Source organism: Panthera onca, chromosome B4 (assembly GCF_046562875.1).
Source record: "Panthera onca isolate mPanOnc1 chromosome B4, mPanOnc1 haplotype 2, whole genome shotgun sequence".
In the NCBI taxonomy this organism is placed as follows: domain Eukaryota; kingdom Metazoa; phylum Chordata; class Mammalia; order Carnivora; family Felidae; genus Panthera; species Panthera onca.
In genome coordinates, this window is record NC_138345.1 from 58,008,359 (window position 1) to 58,028,164 (window position 19,806).

Genomic DNA, 19,806 nt, shown 5'->3' on the forward strand with positions numbered 1-19,806 from the left:
TTATATAAATATCTGCCACATCTTCTTTATCCATTCTTCAGTGGATGGACATTTGGGCTCTTTCCATAGTTTGGCTATCCTTGATAATGCTGCTGTAAACATCGGGGTACATGTACCCCTTTGAATCTGTATTTTTGTATCCTTTGGTGAATACCCAGTACTGTAATTGATGGATTGCAGGGCAGTTCTATTTTTAACTTTTTGAGGAACCTTTGAACTGTTTTCCATAAAGACATCTTAATCCCTCCAAAGCTGATTTAGGAATAAATAGCACTGCTAAATTATTGTTAGGACAATGCTAACTTAAAACAAAACAAAACATGTCTACTTTTACCTGCACTTTAGTCACTTCATCTGCATAATTGGAGGAAGGTCAACAATGGCCTCTGCAAGAAAGGTAACCGACAAGCGACATAACCCAGTGGAAAGCATTTGCAGAAAAATCAGAGCCATCCAAAAGAGAGAAGAGATTTCAGATCCGATTCAACAGATTATCAAATACCGATCTAGCCGTTTTGACGGTCCACAGACTAACTTCAAGAAAGATTTTGAAGAGGTCCTGACGAAAATGGCTGCTGCTATTCCCTGGCCCAACAACCGTTTCTCACATTCTGAGAAAGACGATGCCTTCATTTCATATCCTCAAATAACGTCTCCAAGAACCCTAACCGTTTCTCCTCTCGGCTCTCCTGAGAATGCAACACACTCTGTTCCCTTCACAAGTTCAGAAAACCTCTCAAGGCCAAGATCACAGAGCTCTCAGCATTACACATCTTTGGTATCACAGACCAGGAAAGGGGAGCCCTTCTCTAACAAGGATTTGAATAACTACTCTAGTGAAAATAACTTAAGTGCCTTAATACTTGACTTTGATTCAACCTCTGAAAAGCGCTCTGAATGCTTTACTTCTCAGGATTCAGTGGGGAAAAACTTATCTCTAAACGAAGCTGGTAAATATTCATCTTTTAATGTTTGTTCTTCCAATAAAGGAATAAGCATATCACTTTCTGAACACCTGAGCTACCCAACCCACATGATTAAAACCTGGATGGAAGCATCCATCTTTCCGTTTTAAAGTATGCTTTTCTTTTTTTCTTTTTTTTTAAATTATTTTTTTTAAAAAAGTTTGTTTTAATTGATATATGGTTGACCTATTAATTTCAGATGTACAACATAGTGATTCAACAATTATATATTAAATGCTCCTCATAAGTGTAGTTAACATCTGTCACCATGAAAAGTTATTACAATATTATTGTCTATATTTCCTATGCTGTACTTTTCATCCCCATGATTTATTTTAGAACTAAAAGTTTGTACCTCTTAATCCACTTCACCTATCCTGTCATCTATCTCCCCTCTGGCAATCACTAATTTGTTTTCTGTATTTTTTTAAGTCTATTTCCTTTTTTTTTTTTTTTTTTTAACTTTTTCTAAAGCTTATTATCTTGAAAGAGGGAGGGCAGGAGGGGCAAAGAGAGGGAGAGAGAATCCCAAGCAGGCTCCACACTGCCAGCACAGAGACCAATGAGAGGCTCTAACCCAGGCTCTAACTCAGGTCTGAGATTATGACCTGAGCCGAAATCAAGAGTCACTCAACCAGCTGAGTCACCCAGGTGCTCCCTATTTGGTTTTTTAGATTCCACACTTAAGTGAAAGTATATGGGTGTTGTCTTTGACTTAGTTCACCTAACATAATACCTTCTAGGTCCATCCGTGTTATCCTGAATGGCAATATTTTATTCTTTTTTATGGCTGAGTAATATTCTATTGGATATATATATACATATATATATATGTATATATATATACACACACACACATATACACACACGCACACACACATATACATATATATATATACATATATATATTATATCCACACACCACATCTCCTTTATCATTTATCAGAAGACACTTACATTGCTTTCATATCTTGGCCATTGTAAATAATGCTGCGATAAACATAGGCATGCATATATCTTTTCAACTTAATGTTTTGTTTTCTTTGCATAAATACCCAGAAGTGCAATTATTAGTTATTTCCATTTTTAATTTTTTGAGGAAACTCCATACTATTTTCCATAGTGGCTGTGTCAGTTTATAATCCTACCAACAGCTCATGAGAGCTCCCTTTTCTCCACATCCTCCCCAGCAATTGTTATTCTTGACTTTTTGATATCAGCCATTCTGACTGATGTGAGGTGACATCTCATTGTGGTTTCGATTTGTATATCGCTGATGATTAGTGATGTCAAGCATCTTTTCATGAGTCCATTGGCCATATTGATGGGAATCATCTTTGGGAACAGTTCCTCTCACCATTTTTTAATTGGATTATTTGGTTTTTTGGAGTTCAGTTATTTACATATTTTGGATATTAACTTCTTATTGGATATATCATTTGCAAATATCTTCTCCCATTCAATATGTTGCCTTTTCATTTGTTGATAGTTTTCTAAGCTGTGCAAAAGCTTTTTAGTTTGCCATGGTCCCAATACTTTACATCTGATTTTGTTTCCATATCCTGAGGAGAAAGATTCAGAAAAATATTGCTAAGGTCAGTGTCCAAGTGTTTACTGCCTGTGTTTTCTTTTAGGACTTTTATGGTTTCAGCATTTACATTTGATGCTTAATCCACTTTAAGTTTATTTTCGTGTCTGATGTAAGGAAGTGCTGTAGTTCTTTTTTTTTTTTTTTTTTTTTTGCATATAGTTGTCCAGTTTTCCCAGTATCATTTCTTGAAGAGATTATCTTTTTCCTATTATGTATTATTATCTCTTTTTTATATATTAATTGACCATATAAGTCTGGGTTTATTTCTGGGCTTTCATTTCTGTCCTATTGATCTCTGTGTCTGTTTTTGTGCCAGTACCATACTGGTTTGATTATTGTAGCTTTTGTAGGATAGTTTGAAATCTAGAATTGGGGTATCTCCAGCTTTGTTCTTCTTTTTCAAGATTGCATGAACTATTTGGGGTCTCTTGTGGTTCCATACAAATTTTAGTATTTGTTGTTTTTGTTCTTTGAAAAATATTAGTAGTATTTTGAGAGATTGCACTAGATCTACAGAATTTCATTGGGTAGTATGCACATTTTAACAATATTAACTCTTATAATCCATGAGGATGGTGTATCTTTCCATTTATTGGTATTGCTTTTAATTTCTTTGATCAATGTCTTATAGTTTTCAGACTACAGGTATGTCCCCTCTGGTTAAATTTATTCCCAGGGATTTTTTTTTTTTTTTTTTGATACAACTGTGAATTGGGTTGTTAATTTCTCTTTCTGTTATTTTGTTATTAGTATTAGTATATAGAAATGCAACAGATTTCTGTATGTTGATTTTGTATCCTGAGACTTTACTAAATTCATTTATACTTCTAAGAGTTTTTGCTGTAGTCTTTAGGGTTTTCTGTATATAGTATGATGTCATCTGGAAATAGTGACAGTTTTACTTTTTTCCTTACCGATCTGGATGCCTTTTATTTTTCTTATCTGATGACTGTGGCTAGAACTTCCAGTACTATATTGAATAAAAGTGGTGAGAATAGACATCCTTGTCTTGTTCCTGATCTTAGAGGAAAAGTTCTAAGACTCAATTTTTCACCACTGAGTCTAATGTTAGCTGTGGGTTTTTCATATAAGGCCTTAACTATGTTGAGATATGTTCCCTCTAAACCTACTAACCCTACTTTGTTGACGTTTTTATCATGAATGGATTTTGTACTTTGTCAAATGCTTTTCCTGCATCTATTGAAATAATCATACGGTTTTTATCCTTCATTTTGTTAATGTGGTGTATCACGTGGATTGATAGGTGCATATAGAATCATCCATGAAATAAATCCCACTTGATTGTGGTGAATGGTCCTTTTAACATACTATTGACTTCATTTTGCTAATATTTTGTTGAGGATTTTGCATCTATGTTCATCAAAAATATTAGTCTGTAGTTTCCTTTTTTGTAGTGTCTTTGATTTTGGTGTTAGGGTAATACTGGCCTCGTAGAATGAACTGGAAGCTTTATTTATTTTTTTTTTTTTGGAATATGAGAAGAATAGATATTAAATCTTTATGTTTGGTAGAATTCAACTGTGAAGCTACCTGCTCCTGGACTTTTGTTTGTTGGGAGCTTTTGACTACTGGCTCAATTTCATTAATAAGTGGTCTGTTCAGATTTTCTATTTCTTCCTGTCAGTTTTGGGAGATTGTAAGTTTCTAGAAATTTATCTATTTTTTCTAGGTTGTTCAATTTGCTGGTATACAATATTTTGTAGTAGTCTCCTATAATTCTTTGTATTTCTGTGGTATCAGATGTAACTTCTATTTTGTTTCTGATTTTATCTGAGTCTTCTTTCTCTCTTTTTTTTTTTTTTTGGATAAGTCTGGCTAAAAGTTCATCAATTTTGTTAATGTTTTCAAAGATTTTAGCTCTTAGTTTCATCTTTTCTATTGTTTTTTTTTTTTTTTTTTTTCCAGTCTCTATTTCATTTATTTTCCCTCTCCTCTTTATTATTTCCTTTCTTCTACCTTTGGGCTTTTTTTTTTTTTTTTCTAATTCCTTTAGGTGTAAAGTTAGATTGTTTGACATTTTTCTTTCTTGAAGTAGGCCTGTATTGCCATAAACTTCCTTCTTAGAACTGTTTTTGCTAAGTCCCAAAGATTTTGAACCAACAAAGATATTGTTTCCAATTTCATTTGTCTCCAGGTACTGTTCGATTTCTTCTTTGACTTCCTTATTGACCCATAGGATGTTAGTAGCATGTTGTTTAGTCTCCAAGTATTTGCGTTTTTTCCATTTTTTTCCCCTGGTAATTGATTTCTACACTTATAGCTCTGTGGTTGAAAAATATACTTGATATACAGTCTTCTTAAATTTACTGGGACTTCTTTCATGGCCTAATGAGATATAATTTGGAAAATATTCCATGTGCACTTGAATGTGTATTTTGTTGTTTTTGAATGGAATGTTCTGTATCTGTTAACTCCATCTGGTATAATGTGTCATTTAAAGCTGTTTCCTTATTACTTTTCTGTATGGATGACCTATCCATTGATAAGTGAGGTGCTAAAGTCCCATGCTATTACTGTGTTACCATCAATGTCTTCCTTTGTCTATTAATAGTTGTTTTATGTATTTAGGTGCCCTATATTGGGAGAATAGATATTTATAATTGTTATATTCTCTTGTTGGACTTATCCCTTTTTAATTAGTAATACCCTTCCTTGTTTCTTGTTACAGGCTTTGTTTTAAAGTGTATTTTGTCTAAGTATTGCTACTTAGTATTGTTTTCACTACACAGGTCCCTAGGACCCAGGGTGCCCGATTTGGGGCTTGATCCCCTAGCTTCTCAGGGAGGAACTCCACACCTGTCCTGTACCTCCTCATTATGGGTTGGTGCCACACCAGGGGTTTGATTCTTTACTGTGTCTCTCCCTCTCCTGCTCTTCTCAAGATGGCCTTCTTTTTATGCTTTTAGCTGTGGAAGATCTCTGCCAGTATCTCAAGTCATTACCAATAACATAAAAGGTTGATTAATGTATATTTTGTATGTTATATGTATCATATACTATATTCTTCTAATAAAATAAGCTAGAGAAAAATGTTGCTAAAGATATCATAAGGAGAAGATACATTTACAGTATTGTACTATATTTTTTGGTGCTATATCTATTTTTAAAAATCCACATATAAGTGGACCCATGTTGTTCAAGGGTCAACTGTAATTGTCACCTTGCTGTGTCTGTGGGAGGAAGTGAGCTCAGGATCCTACTCTCCCACCTTCTAGCAAGACTTACCCTTTTTTTTCCCCCTCTCTTAAAAGAAAATCTTGCATGTGAAATGTAAGTATTTTCTATGCTTTTAATTAAAACCTGATAGAAATTTCAGATTGTATTTATAATCATAATCATTGGTATTTCTCTACTGACCTGAAAACAAACTTTCTCTGGAAAAATTAGAACGTTACAATGGAAATACATAGATATAGGGGAGTTAAAATTCATAAAGTTCCCAGATGCCTTGCTAAAAACTACCATTTTAAGTGTGTGTGTGTGTGTGTGTGTGTGTAGGACTAAAACATATAAGAGCATGTAGAACCAGTAAGGTGAGCCAAAAGAGAATGTAAATTTTGCAGGCCAATTTTAATGCAAATTTCAGGAACTCTACTTAGCAGTTGCTTGCAGAATCCCGTATATGTTAGGTGTGAGAAAGCAAAATAATATAAGATGACATGTTTTCTGTATAGCTAATTTTTGCTCTCCCTCTATCTGTCTTTAAAATATTTCTACTTAGGGGCGCCTGGCTGGCTCAGTTGGTTAAGCGACCAATTTTGGCTCAGGTCATGATCTTGGAGTCTGTCGGTTCGGGCCCCGCATCAGGCTCTGTGCTGGCAGCTCAGAGCCTGGAGCCTGCTTCATATTCTGTCTGTCTGTCTGTCTGTCTGTCTGTCTCTCTCTGTCTCTCTGCCCCTCCCCCCACTCATGCTCTGTCTCTCTCAAAAATAAATAAACATTAAAAAAAATATTAAATATTTCTACTTATGGGGCACCTGGGTGGTTTAGTCGGTTAAGCGCCCAACTCTTTGTTTCAGCTCCAGTTGTGATCTCATGTTTCATGAGTTCAAGCCCCACATCGGGCTCTGCACTATCAGAGCCTGGGATTCTTTCTCTCTTGCTCTTTCTCTCTGCCCTTTCCCTGCTTGCTCTTGCTCTCTTTCAAGATAAACATTAAGAATAAAATATTTCTATTTGTGTTACACTACTTTTTCACAGAATGCCTTTAATATTACAGGCAAAAACTCAAATCCTTCTTTCTCTTTTCTATTTGAACACAACTTACTCGTTTTTTCTTTTAATTGATAATGAAACGTTCAAGATCAATTTTTGCTTTGTCTATGCAAGTCAACCAGTATTGTAGACTGCTATTTAAATTTGTCTCTTCTGTTAAAATTAAAACAAAATAGCACAGAAAACACCTGGATTTGCAAACTTTCTCCTAATAGGATGGAAACTAGGAAACGATAATGTCAAGAAAGATGTAACCTACAGCACTAAGAGGACTTGTGAAGAGTTACTCACAAGTATTTTTCATGCATGTGACACAAAATGCAGAGGTAAGTTGAAAATTATCTGCTGAAATATTTGGTAGTGCTCCTTAAGTCATCTGTGCTTTTTATTGTGAGAGAAAGGGAAATGGTTTATGTGTGGTGCTTGTGTAGTTGTTTGTGTGATGGATGCAACCTAATTTGGGAATAAGGATGACTATTTAGGTGTTGGTTATTTCCTTGTAATTTCTTAATACCTATTTTGCATACTTTACCAGTGTCTTGAATGATTTTTTTTTTTTTTTTTGACACTAACTCCAACCATTGGAACTACTAAGTCATCAGTGATGCCTTACAGGAAATATATACCTCAAATTTATAAAACCACTGTACAAAGTTTAGCTCAAAATTGTTAATTTTAGATTTTCACTTCTGCTTTTTTAGACATATGTTCCTTTTAAAATGTCCACAAGTAATTTTTAGTACATAAATAACTTGTGCTCGTTGTAGTAATAATACACAGCTCAACAAAAGGAGAGGGAAATATATCAGTGATGTTACTTCTTTGAGTAACCATAATTAGTGGGTTCTGTTGTATAACTTTACAAAATTTCATTTATCACTGTTTTTTTTTAATTTGGATTAAAATTTCTTTTAACTGTGTTAACATTTCAAACATAGACAGAAATAGAATGTGATGAACCCTTATATGTCAGCGCAATTATGTTTTATTTTTTTAAAAACGTTTATTAGAAAGAATGCAAGCAGAGGAGGGACAGAAAGAGGGACAGAGGATCCGAAGTGGGCGCTGTGATGACAGCAGGGATCCATCCCACAAACTGTGAGGTCATGACCTGAGCTGAGGTCAGAAGCTTAACCTAGCCACCGAGGTGCCCCAATTAGGTTTCATTTTTTAACCCAACCCATTTTCCTTTCCTCAACTCAGCATTGTTTTATGATAAGTCTAAAACCTCACATTATTTCATCTGTAAATATTTCAATACATATTTTTAAAACATGAAGACTGATTTTTAAATATGACTACAATGCTACTGTCGCGATTAAAAATGTAATATAACTTCTTAATATCAAATATCTTGTCGGTGTTCAAAAATCGGTATCTAAGAAAGCTTAATTGTAATTAGTTGCCTGCCTTATCTACCTGTACCTTTCCTATATCTCTTTTTGTATTTTGACTTGTTAACAAAATTGGTTCTACTTTCTCATAGTTTCCAAATTGTGGTCATTGTGTATCTGTGGGAACACTTAACCTGTTTCTCTGTCCCCTATCTTTAGAGGTTTGATCAGATAAAGGTTTGGTTTATTTATTTTTTGACAAGAATTCTACATAGATGGTGCTATGTATTTTTATCAAAGGGCAAAACTATTGATGATTGAAGACTGTTAAAAATTTTTTTAAATGAGTAAATTGGAAGATCTTATGGACTTCATTAAATGATTCAGGCATCGGGCAACATCCCATCAGCAAGTAGAGGAGAGTTCAGAGGAGATGTACAAAATGGAAGTTTTTTATAGGAAGGAGAGTAGGTAAAGAAAGTTATTAGCCAAAAAAAAAAAAATTGTTCTGGGTAAGGTCACTTTCCCTTAGGGGAAGAGCAGGAGGTCTTATCAGGCAAGTTATCTCATCTTCCTTTGGGGGAGGAGAGAGCCCCTATGGCAGACTCCTTGGTTCCCATCAGAAAATTTCTGACTGACTGGGTAAGACTGTATCTGGGGGAGGTTGAAACTGCAATTAGATTATGTATTGAACCCTAGTTTGGGAACTTGGCCTAAGAAATGCCATTTTGGAATTTTTAAACAATTCTCCCACTTTGGATCAGACTCTCCACTGAACTGAGAGGTGTGATAAAAATTTAAGGCACTAGCTCTACTCTCAGCTGCTGCTCTGTAGTTGACCTTCTGTGTGGTATTCACGGGTCATGACATTGTTTTCTCGATTCTTTGTGATATTCACAGGTTATAACTTTAGGTTTGCAGTTTTTAAGTCCGTCATCCTCTTTGTTCTTTTTCTGGTCTTCCAGTCTTAGGGAGATCATTTGCTTGTTGGTAAGCAGCTACAAACATGGATCAAATGTTTTCCAGAGAATATAATGTACCAGGGAGGTTAGAGAAGACATCTAATCTACAGTGGCTGGTCGTACTAGCATGAGGAAACAAGGGACCAACAGAAGGTTGTATACTGATAGACTTCTAAGAGGTTTACAAGGTTTTTGTTAAGGTTCATAGGATTTGCCCAGTGAAGTGGGTACCTTGGTCAATGGAGATTATAGGAGGAATGTCCCATATTTTCTAACAGTATCTTTTCTACCATGTGGGCATTAGCTTTACTTGAGAGAAAGGCTTCAACCCATACAGAAGACATACATCCAATAGCAAGAACATGTTGATAATCCACGCTAAGCGGTGGTTAAATGAAGTCTAGCTGCAGGTGTTCAAGGTGTACAGAGGGAGGAAGTCTGAGGCCTCTGGGAACAAAAACGGTTTTCTAGGATTATGGACCTGATAAGTCAGACATGTTTGGGTAGACTGTTTTAACAATATTATTGAAGTCCCCCTATAATGTCTATTCATAATTTGAATGATCTTAAATGCCCTGTGGTGGGTGAAGGAGTACCAAAACCAAAAAATGGGGTTTGTCAAAAACACAAAAACACACAAAAAAACAAGCAGCTGTCTTGGGTTTCCCATAGCCCCACTGATCTTTGCTTTTAGGCCATTTTTTTGCCCACCTTAATTTCTGAGCAGGAGCAGACTGATGCCATGTTACAAGGACATCAGGATGGCAAAAGGCTAACAATGAGGGGCCTTTTTTTTTTCCTTTGGCAAAAGCAGAATGGATTCCATCCACATGTGCCACAGTCTTTCAGCTACAATAAAGGCTTAGTGTGACTTATTTGGCAATGTTTCCCTTGTCAGTTCCATACCCAATAAGCCTGATTAGTTTAACAAATCCTTGGGACTATTGCAGGTCAAAAAGACTTCAGATAGTACTTGATTTGGGGAAAATTTACCAAAAATATTTATTTTTAAAGGGTTTGAAAGCACTTCCCTAAAAAGGATCACATTTTATGAAAATACTTGGAAAGTAAAAAACTTTTTATAATTTGTTATCAAAAGCAGACCAAAAGTCCAAGAACACTTTGTCCTGTTAAAAGAGAGAAACCAAATTTTAATTTTGTACCAGCTTTAGATACTAAAATTCGTTTTTAAATAAGTTAATTATATTCTTAGTTTGACCACACATTAAAATTTTCTTTCCAAATATTCTTTTTCCATAGACCTTTTATAGCTTTATTCTTTTTTTTTTTATGTTTGTTTGTTTTTGAGAGAGAAAGAGACAGAACATGAATGGGGAAGGAGCAGAGAGAGAGAGAGGAAGACCCTGAATCTGAAGCAGACTCCTGTCTCTGAGCTGTCAGCACAGAGCCCAAAGCCGGGTTCAAACCCACGTACCATGAGATCATGACCTGAGCTGAAGTCGGACACTTAACCGACAGAGCCATCCATGTGCCCCTCTATAACTTTCTTTTTTACATTCCAATTTTGTCCTTTTTTTTTTTTTTTTTTTTTTTCCTTTTCAGGCAACCAGATTCCCTTTGGAACAAAATTACTTTCTCCTCCCTCAATAAAAAATGCATATCCATTTTTTTCATACCTTCTCGTACTAAAAATGCATCCTACTTTCCTGGCATAGAGATGTTTTCCTTATTATTTCTAGGAGCTTTAATTACATATATTAGTTAAAATTCTTAACCCTTAGAAGCCTTAATTTCTAATGAAAGCTTAAGAATTAAGCAATTGTGAACTGTTATACCAGCATTCTTTAAATTTGAAACTTTATGAATACACTTCATAATTTCTAAAAGCATTTGTGCTTTTCAGTTTTTCAATATAGCACTAACACATCTAAGTGTCATTTAGATTATGTAATGAGAAGCTAAAAGTGGATAAATCTAGATTTAGTATTTGTCTGATTTGGAAATTATCTAGATATTTAATGAACTTAATTCCTCATTTAACCCAACTAAGCAAAACTTTAAGCTTTTCAGTTATCAAAAAGAAATTGGGAAAACTAGAAGTAGACATAAATATTGCTTAAAAGTTCATTTATAAACTTCTATCTTACCTCTATTTAATTTACTTGTCTTTAAAAATTATGTTTAGATTACCCACAGAAACTTCAATAAACAGTAGAAAAATTCAGCCATTATCCTAAGCTATTATTTTTTTTCTTGAAGATCTTGTAAGAGTTAATACAAACTTCTTTGGCTAGTAAACTTCAATTGCTTTATGTTTAATGTTGATAATTCTAAATACATGTCTTTTAATTAAACCATCAACCTTAAGCTAGCTTTTATATCAAATATCTTTCCAAATCATGTGAACTTGAGAAGCATTTGGGTTAGTTTCTATCTTTGAGAGTTTTAGAATGCACAATTCTTACAAGCACTTGGCACTTGCCTTTAAATCAACTAAATAGAGCTCTTTTACAAAGCAGTATCATCCAGAGGTAGAAAACCCCACTTACCTGCAATAAACACATGGAGACACATGTGAACAGATAGAACTTATAGCTTCAATTTTAAAATAACTGCCATGAAATAGTTACAAAATTCACCAGTTATAAAAGTTGGGTTTGAGTTTTTCTAATACATGAAGTAAGTTAAGCTTTAGCCATCCAGAGAGATACCCTTATTAAAAATATTTGTGGAGTGGGGCACCTGGGTGGCTCAGTTGGTTAAGTGTCCAACTTCGGCTCAGGTCATGATCTCACGGTTTGTGGGCTCAAGCCTGGTGTTGGGCTCTGTGCTGACAGCTTGCTCAACCTGGAGTCTGCTTCGGATTCTGTGTTTCCTTCTCTCTCTGCCCCTCCCCCACTTACTCTGTCTCTCTTTGTCTCTCAAAAATAAATGTTTAAAAAGTTAAAAAAAAATATTTGTGGAGAAAGAAGATATTTAAGTTTTATATTTCTCTTTGGCAAGTCAAGTCCCAAATGGCCTTTCCCCCTTTTGTTTTTTCTTGATAAGAATTACCTCCCTGAAATTCACATTTTAAAGAGGTGGACTAGATAAGAGTTCCTAGACAAGACCAGGTAGAACATTGAAAACTTACATTCCAAAGGCACATGGAAAAAAAAAAAAAATCAAGCTCCTTCTAGAAGGAGGAGTGCAGATTTTTTACACAAACTATTTGAAAGAAATATGGGAGGTTTGGGTTCCAGTAAAAGGATTGATAGTCCTTGAGTTGTTACTGGAACCACATCCTTGGTCCTGTAAAGGCTAGATTTGTAAAATGAGGAGTTATTTTTAATTCCTGAAAGAATTTGCTGCCTAGATGATATCAAAGGGCTGACACACCCATCTACCTATGAGAATGTCTTTTTTTTTCTCTGTGTACACTTAGCTCAGGGGCAAAGACCTAAACATTTTATCAGGCTCTGAATATCAGCTTTGAACTTAGTCAAATTTCTGAGTATAGAATTATTAAATCCTTTCAAATGTCTTTTCAGTTTTCAGCAGGGACACACAATAAATATTTTTAGCAGTATTAAACAACCTCATGGACCCAAGAGGCTTTCTCTAAGAGTGTGTAAAAGTTATATCCTTACAAGATTTAGAGTTACTCTAGCTAGTGAAAGCTGGCGAAAGAACTGACAATCTCCCTGTCCCAGGCAGGCAGAAAGCCAAACAACATTCTTAACGATGCAGGCCGACTGAGTCTGAGTGTAAGGGTTAAATTGTAGTGTAGGGCTAACCTGTAGCCTTGAGAAATAACAGCTTTGTTTTGACACTATAGGTTAAGAGATAACAGCCTTGTCCTATCAATCAAGGGAAAGAAAGTTCAAGGAAAATCAACTGGATTAGTGTTTGATTGGATTGGGGCAAGGGCATGTTGAGAACTTTGAAAAAATGGAGCCGGAGGCAGGGTCAAGGAGGTCAACTGGTTGTGGCTTAATGGCAGAAGGTCTGAACTATTTCCACCCCCATCTGGGAACTATTTCTTTGTTCTGTTCCCAGGTGATGATAAGACGATGTGGTCGGCTATAAAAACTGTACCCCGGCTGTTCGAGGCCGCACTCTGATCAAGAATGTCGGTACCGATTGGTCGGCCTTGCCTCTCATTGCAATAAACTTTGTTGTGACTGTCACTGGTGCCCGTAGCATTCTGTTTCAGGAGCCATGTGGATGCCACACGAGGACCTAGGGGAGGGTCCCACACGACCAGCCAAGAGGGTCCTTGGCTTTATGCAGGATAGAAATCAAATGTGAGCTGGAGAAAGTGAAAACAGAATTTATTGGATAGTGTGAGTGACAGATAACAGCAGACTGGGAGACTTGGAAAGGAGAGAAGAATGAGTCTTACCATTGCTAAGGGTTTATATTAGAAGAGAATCTAGGGGGGTGCCTGGGTGGTTCAGTTGGTTAAGCGTCCGACTTCAGCTCAGGTCATGATCTCGAGGTCCGTGAGTTCCAGCTCCACGTCGGGCTCTGGGCTGATGGCTCAGAGTCTGGAGCCTGCTTCCGATTCTGTGTGTCTCTCTCTCTCTGCCCCTCCCCCATTCATGTTCTGTCTCTCTCTGTCTCATAAATAAAAACGGTAAAAAAAAAAAAAATTGAAAAACAAAAAAAAAGAATCTAGGGTGCATGTTCCCCCAGAAATCCAGGGTAGGGTCCAGCCAAAGGCAATTGTCAGGTGAACAATAAGTGCTATTCCATAAATTACCAAAGATAAGGGTACTGATGCCAGCATTTGTTTGAAGCTAATGTCCTTGAACATGTTTGGGATCTGGCTCTTCTTAACTGTTATCAGGTGTTTGGGGCCTAGGACAAAACTCAGTGATTAACTTTCTTGCCTCTCCTGTTTCTGGAGTACTAAGTGCAATAGTCAAGAAAGAATTCTTCAGTCATTTTACCATGCAACTTAGTAAGTTTATTCAATTTTTTTAAATTTAAATTTTATTTAATTAACATACAGTGCAATATTGGTTTCAGGAGTAGAATTCAGTGATTCATCACTAACATATAACACCCAGTGCTCATCACAAGTGCCCTCTGCAATACCCATCAGCCATCTAGCCAGTCTCCTAGCACCTTCCTCCATCAACCCTCAGTTTGTTCTTCATCATTAGGAGTCTCTTGTAGTATGTTTCTCTCTCCTCTTCCCAACCCCCTGCCCCACTTTCCATATTTCATCTGTGTTGTTTCTTAAATTCCACATATTAGTGAAATCACATGGTATTTGTCTTTCTGTAAATGACTTATTTTGCTTACCATAATACAACCTAGCTCTATCCACATCATTCCAAATGACAAGACTTCATTCTTTTTGATAGCTGAATATTTCATTATATATATGAATGAATATATATACATTCATATACATGTACAACATATATGAATGAATGTATACACCACATCTTCTTTATCCAATCATCAGTTGATGGACTTTTGGGCTCTCTCCATAGGTTGGCTATTGTTGATAATGCCGCTGTAAACAGTGGGGTGCATGTACCCTTTTGAATCTGTATTTTTATATCCTTTGGGTAAATACCTAATAGTGCCATTGCTGGATCTTAGGGTAGTCATACTTTCAGTTTTTTGAGAAATGTCCATAATGTTCTCCAGAGTTTACATTCCCACCATCAGTGCAAGAAGGTTCCCCTTTCTCTGCATCCTCACCAACACTTGTTTGTTAATTTTAGCCATTCTGACAGGTATGAAGTGGTATCTCATTGTGGTTTTGATTTGTATTTCGCTGACGAATGATGTTGAGCATCTTTTCATGTATCTGTTAGTCCTCTGGATGTCTTCTTTGGAAAAGGGCCTATTCATGTTCTTTGCCCATTTCTTCACTGGATTATTTGTTTTTTGGGGTGCTGAATTTGATAAATTCTTTATAGATTTTAGATCCTAACCCTTTATCTGATATGTCCTTTGCAAATATCTTCTTCCATTCTGTAGGCTGCCTTTTAGTTTTGTTGATTGTGTCCTTTGCTATGCAAAAGCTTTTAATCTTGATGAAGTCCTAATAGTTCATGTTTTTTGTTTCCCCTGCCTTTGGTAATGTGCCTAGTAAGAAGTTGCTTTGGCTGTGGCCAAAGAGGTTGCTGCCTGTGTTTTCCTCTAGGATTTTGATGGCTTTCTGTCTCACATTTAGGTCTTTCATTTATCTTATTTTTCAGTATTGTGTAAGAAAGTGGTCCAGTTTCATTCTTCTGCATGTTGTTATCCAGTTTTCCCAACACCATTTGTTAAGGAGACTTGTTTACATTGGATATTCTTTTCCACTTTGTCAAAGATTAGTTGACCATATAGCTGTGGGTCCATTTCTTGGTTTTCTGTTCTGTCCCTTTGATCTATATGTCTGCTTTTGTGCCAGTACCATACTGTCTTGATGACTATAGCTTTGTAATATAGCTTGAAATCTGGAATCATGCCTCCAAATTTGTTTTTCTTTTTCAGTATTGCTTTGGCTATTTGGGGTCTTTTGTGGTTCCATATAAAATTTAGGATTGTTTTTTCTAGCTCTGTGAAAAATGCTGGTGGTATTTTAATAGAGATTGCATTAAAAGTGTATATTTCTTTGGGTAGTATAGTTATTTTAGCAATGTTCTTCCAATCCATGAACATGGAATACTTTTCCATTTCTTTGTGTCCTCTTCAATTTCTTTCATAAGTGTTCTGTTCTATAGTTTTCAGGGTATAGCTCTTTTACTTCTTTAGTTACGTTTATTCCTAGGTATCTTCTTGTTTTGGGTGCAATTGCAAATGGGATCGATTTCTTGATTTCTTTTTCTGCTGCTTTGCTATTGATGTATAGAAATGCAACAGATTTCTGTGTGTCGATTTTATATCCTGTGACGTAGCTGAATTCATGCAGTAGTCCTAAGAATTTTTTGGTGGAATCTTTTGGGGTTTCTACATAAAGTATCATGTCATCTGCAAAGAGTGAAAGTTTGACTTCTTCCTTGCCAATGTGAATGCCTTTTGTTTCTTTTTGTTGTCTAACTGCTGAGGCTAAGACTTCCAGTACTATGTTAAATAGTAATGGTGAGAATGGACATCCTTGTCTTGTTCCTGATTGTAGGGGAGAGGTTCTGTTTTTCCCCATTGAGGATGATATTAGTGTGGGTCTTTTGTATCTGGCCTTTATGATATTGAGGCATATTCCATCTATCCCTACTTTGTTGAGGGTTTTTATCAAGAATGGATGCTGTGTTTTGTCAAGTGCTTTTTTGGATCTATTAACAGGATCATATGGTTCTTTTACTGTTGTATCATGTTGACTGATTTGTGAATATTGAACCACCCTACAGCCCAGGAATACATCCTACATGATCATGGAGAATGATTTGTTTATTGGTACTGTTGAATTCAATTTTCCAGTATTTTATTGAGAATTTTTGCATCCATGTTCCTCAGGGATATTGGCATGTAATTCTCCTTTTTAGTGGGGTCTTTGGTTTTGCAATCGAGGTAATGCTGGCTTTGTAAAATGAGTTTAGAAGTTTTCCTTCCATTTTTATTTTTTTGGAAAAGTTTCTCTCTCCTTTAAATGTCTGGTAGAAATCCCTTGGGAAGCCACTGGGCCCGAGACTTGTTTGTTGGGAGATTTTTTATTCAATTTCTTTTCTGGTTATGGTTCTGTTCAAATTTTCTATTTCTTCCTGTTTCAGTTTCGGTAGTTTGTGAGTTTCTAGTAATTTGTCCATTTCCTCCAGATTGCCCAGTTTGTTGGCATATAGTTTTTCACAGTATTCTTGTACAATTGTTTGTATTTCTGTGGTGTTGGTTGTAAACTCTCCTCTTTCCTTCATGATTTTATCCATTTGGGTCCTTTCTCTTTTTGATAAGTTGGCCTGGGGGTTTATCAATTTTCAAAGAAACTACTCTTAGTTTCATTGATCTGTTCTACTGTTTTGTTTTGTTTTGCTATATCATTTTATTTCTGCTATAATATTTATTTCCCTTCTTCTGGCTTTAGGTTTTATTTCCTGTTCCTTTTCTAGTTCCTTTAGGTGCAAAGTTAGGTTGTATATTTGGACCTTTCTTGCTTCTTGAGATAAGACTGGATTGCAATAAACTTCCTCTTAGGACTGCTTTTGCTGCATCCCAAAGATTTTGGACTGTTGTGTTGCCATTTCATCTGCTTCCATATATTTTTAATTTCTTCTTTAATTTCTTGGTTAACCCATTTATTTTTTTAAGTTTGTCTATTTTCAGAGAGAGAGAGAGCAATCAGGAGAGGGGCAGAGAGAGAGGGAATCTCAAGAAGGCTCTATACTGTCAGTGCAGACCCTGACATAGGACTCAATCCCCAAAACCCACAAACCGTGAGAACACAACCTGAACGAAACCAAGAGCCAGACACTTAACTGACTTGTTTTTGTTGATTTTTGAGGAGGGTTCTCTGTGCCTCTTGGGCTTGAATGCTTGTTTCCTTCCCCAGATTAGGGAAGTTCTTAGCTATAATTTATTCAGATAAACCTTCTGCCCCCCTTTCCCACTCTTCTTCTGGGACTCCTATGGTATGGATGTTATTTTGCTTTATGGAATTGCTGAATTCCCTAAGTCTACCTTTGTGATCTAATAGTTTTCTTTCCTTCTTCTTTTCAGCTTTGTATTTTCCATAATTTTATCTTCTAGATCACCTGTTCTCTCCTCTTGCTTCTTCAATGCTCGTCGTAACTATATCCAGTCAGTTTTGCACCTGAGTGATAGCATTTTTTATTTCAGCCTGACTAGTTTTTAGGTCTTTCATCTTTGCACAAGGGTTTCTCTGGGGTCTTCTTTGCTTTTTCTCAAGCCCAGCTAGTAGCTTTAGGACGGTTGTTCTAAATTCTCGTTCAGATATATTGCTTATATCTGTTTTGAGCAAGTCCCTGGTTATGATTTTTTTCTTGACCTTTCTTTTGGGGATAACTCCTCCATGTTGCCATTTTGGCTAAGTTTTGTCTTTTGTGTGTTTTGAAAGCTTGCTATCTTTCCTGCACCTGAGAGTAATGCTCTATTAGAAAAGGGTCATGGGACACCTGGGTGGCTCTGTCGGTTAAGTGTCCAACTTCGGCTCAGGTCATGATCTCGCGGTCCGTGAGCTCGAGCCCCGCGTTGGGCTCTGTGCTGACGGCTTGGGGCCTGGAGCCTGTTTCAGATTCTGTGTCTCCTTCTCTCTCTCTCTGACCCTCCCCTGTTCATGCTCTGTCTCTATCTCAAAAATAAATAAACGTTAAAAAAAAAATTAAAAAAAAAAAAAAAGAAAAAAAGAAAAGGGTCATACACTGTCCAGGGCTGGGACTTCAGTAAGTGTTTCTGGTGTATGCTGTGTGCACTCTGCTGTTGCATATTGGCTACTCTTTCCCACTGGTCAGTCCTCTGCGGAGCTCCTCTTTGCTTGCAATGCAGAGTGTTTGGACCTTTAACTAGGTGTGCTTTGACTTGTTTGTTAAAATAAACCTCACACTTGTAATGCTGTCTCCCTCGAACCGTGGACATCCTTCTGCCTGTTCTTAGATTGATTTCCTGGGTGTTCCAAGTGATCTGACCTCAATACAGTTGTGTTTGAGGTATAAGGAAAGTCCAGGTTCTTCCTACCTCTTTGCCATCTTAACTCCTCCCCAATAAGTTTATTTAGGTAGCACAGGAACAGGACCCAACGGGCAGAAAGAGCTACACTTTTGCTGTATGAAGCTGGTTGGTTATATGCTTAGTGCTCAGAGAGGGGAGATGCAGGGAGTATTAGATCATAAATATTTTCTTCAAATTTCTATTCATAAAGCTACTTTTGTAAGAGCTCTCTGGTGCTTTATGAGTCAGCTCAATTTTAACTATTGGTGAGAAGTACAGGCAGTCATGAGACCCTTTAAGAACATAGCAACCAGCATGTATTATCAAAACTATACAGGCTGTAGGTAAGCCTTCTGGGCTAAAGGCAAACATTTTTCTGCTTCTATCATCACCCCTTGAAGTGGGGAACATAGTTCCTTTGGCTTATTCAGAGGCAAAATATGCAAAATACATAAGTGAATGGGGCCTACCAGAAAAACAGCAGAGATGGAGTGTTGATAAAATGTAATCCCTTTAGCTTTCTTCATTAGAACATAAAATGAGACAAGAAAGAAAGAAAGTTATTTCTAGGAGACAAAGAATCAGTAACCAATGGGTCTGGATTTGGGAAAGAAGGAAAACATGAATTTTTACTTCTGTCTTTTGAATGGACTCAGGAGGTAATCTATTTAGAAAAACCCTTGAGGATCCTTCCTGAGTTTAGGAAATTCTTTCTTTTAATCTTTTTGTTTAAAAACATTTTTAATGCTTATTTTTGAGAGAGAAACAGCATGTGAGCAGGGGAAAGACAGAGAGAGGGGGAGACACAGAATCCGAAGCAGGCTCCAGTCTCTGAGCTGTCAGCACAGAGTCCAGTGCAAGGCTTGAACCCACTAACCATGAAGTCAAGACCTGAGCTGAAGTCAGACACTTAGCTACGACCCCTAGTTCAGCCTTTGGCCAATGCCTGATGAGGATCTGTGATAGCGCTGAATGGTCTTATTTTATTTATTTTTATTGAAAAAATGTTTACTTTTAGAGAGAACATGAGCAGGGGAGGGGCAGGGAGAGAGGGAGAGAGAGAATCCTGTGCTGACAGTGCAGAGGATGACGCAGGGCTCAAACCTGCGAACATGAGATCATGACCTGAGCCAAAATTGAGTCAGATGCTTAAGAGCCTGAGCCACACAGGC

The 19,806-nt window shown here is 36.6% G+C and overlaps 1 protein-coding gene across 1 annotated transcript in view; it reads left to right on the forward strand.

The window, feature by feature from the left end:
• The first annotated feature begins 379 nt into the window (after positions 1 to 379).
• LOC144616993 (inositol 1,4,5-triphosphate receptor associated 2-like) overlaps positions 380 to 19,806 on the forward strand; it is a 44,264-nt gene continuing 24,837 nt past the window's right edge. The window contains exon 1 of the mRNA XM_078450530.1: positions 380 to 950. Within this exon, the coding sequence (XP_078306656.1) occupies positions 380 to 950 (571 nt within the window). The remainder of the gene's footprint in view (positions 951 to 19,806) is intronic.